The sequence below is a fragment of the Oratosquilla oratoria genome, chromosome 12 (genome assembly GCF_046742065.1).
Source record: "Oratosquilla oratoria isolate Oo_2021 chromosome 12, ASM4674206v1, whole genome shotgun sequence".
Taxonomy (NCBI): domain Eukaryota; kingdom Metazoa; phylum Arthropoda; class Malacostraca; order Stomatopoda; family Squillidae; genus Oratosquilla; species Oratosquilla oratoria.
In genome coordinates, this window is record NC_134788.1 from 16,366,773 (window position 1) to 16,378,795 (window position 12,023).

At 39.8% G+C, this 12,023-nt stretch overlaps 1 protein-coding gene across 1 annotated transcript in view; it reads left to right on the forward strand.

Annotated features, from left to right (window-relative positions):
* Positions 1-7,469, forward strand: part of LOC143030231 (zinc finger BED domain-containing protein 5-like) — a 9,281-nt gene extending 1,812 nt beyond the window's left edge. The window contains exons 2-3 of the mRNA XM_076193391.1: positions 6,333-6,622; positions 6,700-7,469. Coding sequence (XP_076049506.1) covers positions 6,333-6,622; positions 6,700-7,469 — 1,060 coding nt within the window. The remainder of the gene's footprint in view (positions 1-6,332; positions 6,623-6,699) is intronic.
* The last annotated feature ends 4,554 nt before the right edge of the window (positions 7,470-12,023 follow it).

A 12,023-nucleotide genomic window follows, 5' to 3' on the forward strand; every position in this document is an offset into this window, starting at 1 on the left:
CCTCGCGTACCCACTTGCTCCTTATGACGCCTACGTAGACGTCATCGTATAGAAGGGGTTAATGATTGGGGTGTATTGTGAGATGTAAAGCCTTTCTAAAATATGTAGTCTCTTATGACTGTCGCACTGTTTGAGTAGTTTCGTGTTGTTGACTAGATCTTGCCTGTTAGGGGTTTTATTGTGGGCTTCTCATGTGTTTGCGTATGCTACCATCACGATCGTGCATTGTGAATCACATACTCACAGAGGTAGTGGTAACACACTCCTTGACCTGACGTTCAGCACCACCTACCTCTCCCAGTATCTTCTTATATCCATATTTATATACCGATCTGTATACTCATTTTTACTTACCTGAAGATGGTTGTATAAGTCATCCGAAAGCTTGTATTCTATTTTTGTGTAATCTTCTATTAGATAACACCATGGAACTCGGAAGCCTTGTGCCAACCTCCCTTCGAGTTATAAACAACCCGTTCGGAAAATTGAGAAAATCACTTTGAAGATAGTGGATACAGAATTAGCTCTGGTCTTCAAACATGTACATACACACACACACACACACACACACACACACACACACACACACACACACACACACACACACACACACACACACACACACACACACACACACACACACACACACACACACACACACACACACACATACAAACACACACACACACACACACACACACACACACACACACACACACACACACACACACACACACACACACACACACACACACACACACACACACACACACATATATATATTTATATATGTATATGTATATATTTATATATACATATATATATATATATATAAAATATATATATATATATATATATATATATATATATATATATATATATAATGTGTGTGTGTAATTCACATGGTTTTGGATCACGTGTTGGACTCGTGATCGACAGCTACTACCCTCCCGGAGAAGGGCTCAGCTCATGTATAACGGATCTATGGGTAATGCTGTGACCTGACACACGCACACAACTCCCCACCCACGAGAGTTGGAGTAACGGCTCGCAATGGATCAATACTGAAATTATTTCAGCCCTGGTCGGGATTCGAGCATGGGGCGCTGAGTTAGCAGTTACGAACGCTACCACTGCACCGTAGAGCGTGTATGTGCGTATTCACTTAGTTGTATTATACGGGAAGAGAGCTATGCTCGTAGACCCGACATTGTATTTTTCAGCATCCAATTCGTTCTTAAATTCTTGTATAGTTTTTGCACACACTGTTGCCTCATCCAATTTGTTTCAGGCATCTTTCTGTTGTAGAAATTGCGAAATGTCATTCAAGGACTTATTAAAAGGCAATTTTATACAGTTTTTGTATAATTTAAAATTTAAAATTTAAAGTTGAATGGGAGGTGGATAACAGACTGCCATTTCTAGATATTCTATTAATACGACATCAGGATCAATTGTCTTTTACAGTGTACAGAAAACCCACTCATACAGGGAGTTATGTATACTTTTTCAGCCACCATCCTGATAAAATTAAATATAGTGTTGCCTCAGGTCTTTTCCTGAGGGCATTCAGATTATGTAGTACACATTATTTGGAAATGAAAATAACAACCATCAGGAATCAATTAAAAAGAATAGGGTATCCTGATTGGTTTTTAAATAGGGCCCTCAGCAAAGCCAAAACTAGTCACTTTGGATCCACTTCCCATTCCAGTAAGAATTTCGTCTGGGACAATAACTGTATAAAATTGCCTTATAATAAGTCCTTAAATGACATTTTGCAATTTCTACCACAGAAAGACTTTGTTTTTAGTTTTCCCAATAATTTGTCTAAGAAAATAGTTAATGTACATCAAAGACCTAGAGAAGAGATACATCAAGGTGTTTATAAACTTCCAGGCTCGGATTGTGATAATGTATATTGGGGACAAACAGGTAGAGATTTACAAACTAGGATGAAAGAACACAAAAATTCAGTCAAATATGCACAGCAAAATTCCGCTGTCTTCCAACACGTAGACAAGGAAGGCCATCGTATGGATTGGAAAGAGGACAAAAAAAAAAAAAAAAAAAAAAAAAATCGAAGTGCAGTTTTAAAAGGAAAATAATAGAATCATCCTTGATAAAAAAAAAAAAAAATCCAAATTTTAACATCTCAAATGGACAATGGTCACCTGACTCCATTACTACCTGGGCAGTCAACAAATTATTACCATCTTTGGTGAAGGCGGGGACTTGCCCCGCAAAGCATTAGACGCTACCTGAGTCCCACCTATGTTCCTTCTTCTTTTTCAGTACATAAGACATACCTTTTGCTTCACTACTCTGTATTCCACTGAAGAGGATCACAGTCCGTGATCGAAATATATGGATATCAACTATTTCATTTCTTCTTATCCAAAACAGTGGGTTCTTGTTGAATTTTTACGTATGTGTTACATTACTTTGTAGATGTAGACATATATATATATATATATATATATATATATATATATATATATATATATATATATATTTGTACAACACTGAATGGGTCCCAGTGATTAGAGATGCATTTTAACAACCACAATGCACTTTAATTCTAAGCCATCAAAGGCCAGCATGCTGAAATTGAAATGTGGTACTGCCCAGGACTCGAACCCGGCATCCTCATGACAAGTGCGACAGTGACTTTCCAACTAGGCTATCAAGAGAAAGATTTCTTGATAGCCTAGTTGGAAAGTCACTGTCGCACTTGCCATGAGGATGCCGGGTTTGAGTCCTGGGCAGTACCACATTTCAATATCACCATGCTGGCCTTAGATGGCTTAGAATTAAAGTGCATTGTGGTTGTTAAAATGTGTATATATATATATATATATATATATATATATATATAGATTCATGTATAGAATATAGATTTACAGGTAGGTGTGTAAATAGGTAGATACATGGATAGGAAGGTAGATCGATACAGATAGGGATAGATGGATGAGCATATAGTGTTACACCCGACGACAGTCCTCCTAACTCCCACCCCACCACCACACACACATACTACAGTGTACACGTCCGTCCTAACCTGTGGAAGGCGTGTCGGCAAAGGACACCACAGCATCTTGGCGTCGCTCATCGAGTTCGTTGCCCCCACGGCCTGGGAAAATGTGCGAAATCGCCTACTTTTTAACCGTTTGTCTGTAAACGCACCTCAGCACATGTAACTATTGCAAGGAACTTGATTGTTAATATAGTATTGTATAAGTTGAATATGCTTATCGACATGCCTCCTTAAAGACCACTATTAAGTCACTTTCAACAATCTTCTTAGTCGTTTTCGCCATACGCTTCTGCATTTTTTTTCTCATATCCCAAGGTATGAACACGAGTCTACCGAGATCCATGGTATACTGAAGAAGAGTACAGAAAATACAACTGCTAAGATTCGTGGGTCCTGTTTTCATGTAGCAGTTCATTGCCTTTCTGCATCTCTTCCACTCTTCTTTCATACTCCCTATTATGTATACATCACCATTCTCATGCAACACCAACGATGTCGCAATCACCACAGTCTCACTGGCGCCTACCCAATATCCGCTCAAATCGCTGAGGTTGCAGGTTACCAGCCGAGCGCACCAGCCGAGCGCCCACAAACAGACTCACGAACACACACACATAATGGATGCCATTAGACACGACCCACATAACTCACGGACTTTCAAGGTAGAATTGTTAAACAAAAGGACAAAACGCACCTCAAACTTTGCTTAGTCAGTCGTTTCCGGCCAACAAAAAGGCCGTGCATCTCTCTCGAGGAGGTTAGGTGTGAGGTGCTCCAGAGATTAACTCAAAGGAACATTGTGTAAGGTGGTGTAGAGACAAAAGTGTATAACCAAGAAAAACGTGTGCCAGTGATGTGTTATAAAAAGTGAGCATAGTGTATAAGATAACACGATAAACTCTAATAATAATAGAATAAGAAGAAAAGGAGCCGTTGAGAGTTTATCTTCCCCGCACTAAGTCCTGCCTATGTAACCCCACACCAAAGGAGGTTACAATTATATCTATAAATATTTACACTAATAGTGTTCATCTTGCTGTTTTCACATCACAGTATTTACCAAAGAGGCTTTATTTCTTCTCACGTGCCATAGAAAACGAATAATGTCAAAGGTTGGTGACATCGTGTCGCTTTCCCCCCTCTGACCACACGATACCGCCGCCGCCGCCCTTCAGCTTCAATACAACTCGATTTGTTTCATGTCAAGTAATGAACGAACATTTATGCTTCTGTATCAACTCTGTCACGACTACCAACTGTACAGGAACATCGATTCTGTTGTTTCAGTCGTCTCCCACGAACACCTAACACACCACCAACCCATGCTTTTTTGAGTGATTGTACGTGACATACATATCATATATACGTAAACACACGCACATGCATGCATATATGAATACATCACATATATGCATTCATGTTTTGAGTAACATTTATAAATATGATGTAGACACGTATAGATAGAAGAGTTAGGCAGGTAAACATCGATAAGTAGTTACACAGATGTATTGAAAGGTAAAGAGAACGACAGGAGAATGGATCGAGAAATTGGACGTATTAAGTGGCGAGAGCATCTTGGTGACAACCATGGAGGCGTGGGAGAGTCCGTTGCTAATCGTTTCCAGGAAAATGTCGTGCGAAACCTCCTACTTTCAACTATTTCTTCGTAAACGCAACTTAGCACTTGAGTGACGTATATGCCATTATTCCAAGGAACTTGTGCATATCAAGATTTTGGTTTGTTTTACCACTTGCTTTCTGTAGACTGTTTCTAACCGTAATCATATTTGTGTTAGTTAAATTCATCGATGTCGAACACCGACGGCAAAGCATTTGTCTGGTCTTCAAAGGACCTCGCTGTTTAGAACTAAACCCTTTTAAAAGACCTCGCCCATGTGAAGAAAAGTATCTCCCCACCTTCTGGCATGCAGTCACTCGTTATAACAAGTTTTGTGCCAGTTTCGAACTGTTGTCCAAAATGCCAGCCACACCTTGTTTGGCTTAATAATTTGTTTATTTACCGTTGCAGATGGTTTGCGCTAGGAGCGAGTGAAAATTCATTGTTCATGAATTACTGTGTTAAGTGAAAAAAAAAAAAAAAAAAAAAAAAAAAAAAAAAAAAAAAATATATATATATATATATATATATATATATATATATATATATATATATATACAAATATACCAAAACCACATTTAGTGCGTGTGAAAGCTGATTCTGATTTTTTAAATTCCCATTTTGCATTAATCTAGTACAAAAATGATGATAGAATCACGGAAACTTTTACAATAAGTACAACTAACAGCCAATCGTGTTTTCCTGTCTTTACAAAACGCACAATTTCCATATTGTTTCGTCATAGTTACTACCCATGCTTTCTCGGGGGGCAGTTTGTCATTCTCCTGGCCCCTACTTTGACGCATTGTACTACATACGTTCTAAAGTAGCAATATTTCTCATACTTTTGTATTAAGGGGTTATCACATTCTACTTCCAGCCTCCATCTGAATAACTGGAATATGACTTAGCTTATATAAATCTGGAGTTCTCTAAGAACATTTCAACAGTATGTCTAACATTTTCTTAGTTATTCGTTCAGCTTTACTATACCTATATGACGAAAAGAGAGTTTCATACTTGGATATTTCAAAAATAAAATTTCGTAACCGAAGTCGTTTTTACTCAAAGAACTCTCAACTGTCGGCGCTGTTGGACCCAATGGAAGCCCAATGTACCCCTTGACTCTTTATGTATATGTACACTTTATGAATATACATATGTTTGGGGTAAAGGCTATTTAGAATGCATGTTCTATCAAAGTCGACAGCAGTTACAGCAGTGATTCTTAACCAGGGGGGCGCGAGCTTTCGGGTGAAAAGTATAAGTTTTTCCAGTTAGTGATTACTTTTACAACAGCATGGGCCAGTACTATAAGCATAAGCATATGAATTATTACATAATTCTTTCTTACTAATGAACCGTTAGAGTGAGACCCGTTTAGGCAGAGCGTTTCTTCCGAGGTTGTCTTCGTCGGTTGAATCGTACGATGACGTCATGATAAGACGGAAGCTGATTGGCTAGTAAATTCTCGCGCGATGCTATCAATGTGTGGGACGGTGTGACTGAGACAATTGCATTTCACCAGTCGTTGTGTGATTATTGCTTATTGTTGTGTTGGCCTCATTTGTTCTACATATTTACATAGATACAAAACATCAAGTATTTTGCAATGAGTGCTAAGAAACGGAAGTACATTGAAGATTACATTCGATTTGGATTTGTGTCTCTCTAAAGGGGTGACACCGAGGTTCCACAGTGTGTGATATGTTACAAGACTCTGAGCAATGATGGAATGCGGCCTTCACGACTGGAACGCCACTTAAGGACATCACATCCTGCTTTAGTTGACAAGCCGAAGGCATTCTTTGAAACTAAAAAAGACACCTTGAAGCGAGCTAAACTGGACGACAGTGGGTCATTTCGGCAGCAATCTTCAAAGGTTGTTGAGGCTTCCTATGAGATCGCTATGTTGATTGCAAAGAGCAAGAAGAGTCATAACATTGGAGAGTCTCTCATAAAACCAAGTATATTATGTGCAGCAGAACTCGTTTTGGGGAAAGTGCAAATAAGCTTTCCCAGATTTCTCTGTCAAATGATACAGTCAAGAAAAGGATAGATGAATTATCTCAAGATATCAAAGGTCAGACTCTCGACCAAGTAAGAGCCTCCCCTGTTTTTGCCATCCAGTGTGATGAAACGACTGATGTCGCTCAGTGTTCTCAGCTTCTGATGTATGATCGTTTTGTATCAGGCAATAATATAAAAGAGAAAATTATGTTCTGTCACCCGATGGAAAGTTTCACAACAGCAGAAACTATTTTTGATGTTATATCAGATTTTTTCCAGGAAAATCAGCTTTATTGGGAGTCGCTGGTAGGAGTGTGTACTGATGGAGCACCAGCCATGCGTGGTTTACGGTCTGGGTTTGTCACAAAGGTGAAAGAAAAATATCCTTCCGTAATGAGTACACACGGCATACTTCATCGGGAAGCCTTAGCATCCAGAACTTTGCCTGTTGAAATGATGGACGTCTTGAATGTGGCTATCAAGATTGTCAATTTTGTCAAAGCTGGAGCCTTGAACAGTCGTCTTTTTAAACTGCTGTGTAAGGATATGGAATCCGAACATGAAGCCTTGCTTTTTCACACGAACGTGCGATGGTTGTCAAAAGGAAATATGCTTGGAAGGCTTTATGAGTTACGAGAAGTAGAAATATTTCTAGATTCACAGCAGAAAGTAGACCTTTATGACAAATTTCAGTCTGAAGGCTTTCATACAACCTTAGCCTACCTGGTGGATATTTTTGAGGCATTGAATGCTGTGAACCTCAAACTACAAGGAGAAAAACATCAATATCCTCGTGCACCATGACACCATTCGTACCTTCATGGCCAAACTCGATCTTTGGAAATGTCGAGTTCTACAGGGAAATGTAGCCAGTTTTAGAAACTTAGATACGGCTCTCGCTGACAGTAACCTCGACTCTGAGTTAAAAGAGCAAATAATCACTCATCTAAGTGACTTGAAATCGGAATTCGTCAGATACTTCCCAGATATAGACGACAAGCGTGAAGCATGGAAATTCATCAGAAATCCATTTCAATGTGAAGTAGCTGATGTAGCTGAAGAAGTCCAAGAAGAGTTCCTAGAGTTGAAGTTCGACTCCACAGCTAAAGAAGACTTCAAAGATATGGATTTGGAGACTTTCTGGGTCAAATACCTTCATGTTTACCCTTTGACCTCACACCAGGCTCTTCGGATTCTAACAATGTTTGGATCCACATACATGTGTGAAACGGCATTTTCCACGCTCGTTTCAAAGGATTACAAAGGATTACAAAGGCGGAGCATGCCGACAGGAGACCTTTTGATCCATATCTAGGTCGGATGCGAAAAAAAATCATATTAATAATAAAATAGTAAATAAAAACTATGATAATGTAAATAACAAATAAAATACATAAATAAATGCATAGGTATAGTTAAATAATAAACAAACAGGTAAATAGTAAATAATAATAAATTGACATATAACTAATAATAAATGAAAATCAGACAGACAAATGATAACAAAACAAAAACAAATAATATAAGATAAATTATAATCATTACAGCATCTTACTTAGGTATTTATCTAAATGATTCTTAAAGCTTCGAGCTGAACTACATTGCACCACCTGTGCAGGAAGTTTATTCCATTCATTAACTACACGGTTGGCAAAGTTGTTTCTACCTACTTCCAAATTGAATCTATTTCCGGACAGTTTGAGACCATTGTTTCTTGTCTGATTCTCATTCAATGTAAAAATTTGGTCACTTTTGATGTTGTCAATTCCCTTTAGAATTTTAAAGACCTGTATCAAGTCACCTCTGAGTCTACGCTTTTTTAGGGAAAACAGATTCATATGTTTTAGTCGATTGTCGTATGATTTATTTTTGATATTTGGAATCAGTTTTGTGGCTCGCCGTTGTACTTTTTCCAGTCTGTCAATGTCTTTAATGAGATTCGGTGACCATACGGAAACAGCATATTCCAAATGTGGACGAACTAACGATTTATATAGCTTGTTAATAAAATGGGAGACCAACATATGAGGTGCAGGAGGCTAAGAAAGGTGGCTTTATTGTGGTTTCCAATTTCAAGTACACAGAAGAGTTGGGACATTTACTCCGCAGAGCATGGTTGAAGATTGCCAGTTCATCTAGTACGAAGACTGGTAAATAATAAGGGGTAAGAGGAGAAGAACATACGACAATATTGATAACAGCGTGGTATACAAGATACCATGCGGCCCCTAAGTACAGAAACCGCCTCAACGTTGAAGGCGACTTGCGTTGTGCACTCTCGAGCATTCGACCGCGTATTCTAGATCTGGTAGCTAAGAAGCAGTGCCAAATATCTCATTAATCATGTACCTATTCGAAAGTGTCAAATATCAAATTATTGCAATTTATACTTAATAAATGGACTAAAAAGACATTGCCGTTTCTATTCTATTTTTAAATTAGAGAATAATATTTACCTATATATGCAAGGGGGCGTAAAAAAATAGTAGTTCGTAGGGGGGGCGTGGTAATGAAAAGGTTAAGAACCACTGAGTTACAGGATTATTCAATTTGCATTCTCAATTTTTTTTTACAATGTTTCGGCCTACGTTGGTAGGTTACGAAGTAGACTTCTAAAATGCATCCTAGTTTTCTCTAGACGTCTATATGATATCATTATCGTGTTCATCGTGGACGTCATCCTCTTCCATTTCTTCCTCATTTATTTTCTTCACCTTGAACTCATTGTGGACGTGGGCTTTTGAGAAAACACATTGACAACGCTTCAGTCTTGTATTGAGCCTACTTAGTGTGCCGACATCGTCTTTTCTAAAAGAACGCTCTTTTTCGATGGTCTCATATTTTTCTCGATGTCGTCAACTTGTTTTTTGATAGCTGCTCGCATTTCTTCCATGATTTCCCACTGTAATGTTGTTAGTGTAAACACGATGTCCTTCCTGTATATTTTCGTCCATGCCTTCAGTTTTTCCCCCGTTCTTTTTATCACTTCATTTACAACTGTAAGTAAAATGTGAAGTAATAGCACTGATTACACATAGGTCACATTTGTTGTCGCAAAAAATATACGGACATTTTTTGAATAGCATACTGAACGAGAGCGAAAACGGGAAACTCATGTTCAGACATCTCTCGGTTCTAGGAATGTCAAAGTCCTCCAGAGATGTGTGTATTTGTCCATAACGTTCGCTCTCGGAGATCTTGCATGTAGTCAAGACTGAAGTAGAGCTGGAGATTTTGTATATAAAGACCCAAGTAGAACCAGTCTTATATAATATATCAGAGTGAAGGAATTCAAGTGAAAGGAATATAGTAAGCCTAATGAAAGCTCACCCTCTCCTTTTCTTGGAGGGAAGGTTATTTGCGTTTTTTTTTTTTTTTTCTCTTCGCCAGACTACACACGTAATTCCATGTGTTATTGGACGCTGTACTATCATTATTATTTGAGGGGCAAAGTAAATCAATGTACATACCAAGGCTTTCTCACATTACAAGGGAGGTAGCCAAAAAGGAAAGGCACAAAATCATTCCCACCCATTCCAGCCCTGAATACACTCCACATTCCACCACCCTCCCTCTTATCTTAGCACCTCCTGGATGACGGGCCATCCCTGCACCCTGTCCACTGCCCCGGGTCAGAAGCAGTGTCGCAAGACACAGCACATCCACAGCAAGGCCGCTTCATTAAATCGGCGAACCCCCCCTCTCCGTCCCCCCATGCATAAAAGGAGAAGACGGGGAGAAATCCCTTCGGGCCGCATCAAATTTTGCTCACACATACTACCTCACCCCCTCATCCCCCCGCCCATTCCACCTCATGCATCACAGCATCATCCATGTACAACCATTCTCCATTCACCCTGTCTTCTGTCCTCTCCCGTCCTTCCTCAACAGACATTCCCCTCTTCCCCAAAGCCCCCTTCACCCCATCCATCCACCTCATCCTAGGACGTCCCCTCATGTTCACTCCCTTCCATACCTCTTTTACTAGTCTTTCTTCACTAATCCTTTCCATGTGTCCAAACCATCCTAATACTCTGTCATCAGCCCTATCTCCCAACTCCCTTTCCACCCCCGTTCTCTTCCTCACCTCCTCATTTCTCACTCCATCTAGCCTAGTAACCCCCATCATACTTCTCAGACACCTCATCTCAAACACATTCAAACTCCTTCTCTCTACCTCTCTTATGTTCCATGTTTCTGCCCCATACAGTGCTGTTGGCACAATCACTCCTTCATACAGTCTCCTCTTAGCATCCATTCCCAAATGTCTATTCCTCATTACACTCTTTAATCCACCAAGGCATTTACTCACTTCTCTCAGTCAACATTCTACCTCCACCTTCACTCCACCTTTTCCTGCCACATTTGCACCCAAGTATCTAAAACTATCCACTTCCTCCAGTCGCTCTCCCTTAATGCTCACTTCCAGTCTACTGCCACTTTCACCCCTTGTACATCTCATCACCTTACTTTTACCTACATTTATCTTCAGCTTTTTTCTATCACATACTCTCCCAAACTCTGTCACCAACTTCCTCAATCCCTCCTCCGATCCTGCCACAAGCGCAGTGTCGTCCGCAAACAACAGCTGGCTCACCTCCCACTTTTCTCCATTTTCTTCAACCATCTCCAATCCCTGACCCACTACCCTTGCATTTACCTCTCACACTACCCCATCCATGTAAGAGTTGAACAGCCAGGGCGACATAACGCATCCTTGACGAAGTCCCACCTTTACCACGAGCCACTCACTCTCTCCATTTCTAATCCTGATATAAGCTCTACTACTCTCATAAAAACTCTTGACAGCTCCTAGAAGCTTTCCTCCTATCCCATATATCTGCATAACCTCCCACAGTGCCTTTCTGTCTACCCTATCGTAAGCCTTTTCCAGATCCATAAAAGCCCAAAAAACATCCTTCCCCTTTCCTATAGCTTTCTCACATATTTGCCTTACCACAAAAATCTGATCTACACAACCTCTACCTGTCCTAAATCCACACCGTTCCTCAGCAATTACTCCCTCTGTTCCTCTCCTAATCCTCTCAATCAAGATCCTCCCATAAGCCTTCCCAACTACACTTAACAAGCTAATCCCTCTGAAACTACTACATTCACACTTGTCTCCTTTTCCCTTGTAAAGTGGAACTATACAGGCGCTCCTCCAGTCCTCCGGCACTCTACCCTCTCTCCAGCAAACATTAAATAACCTCACCAGCCAGTCCACCATCACTGTACCTCCTTTTTATTTAGACATTCTGCATGGCATCCATCCAGACCAGGTACCTTACCTGCTCTCATCATCTTAACAACTGCCTTCACTTCATCCTTCCTTATTTCTCCTCCATTTTCCTCACT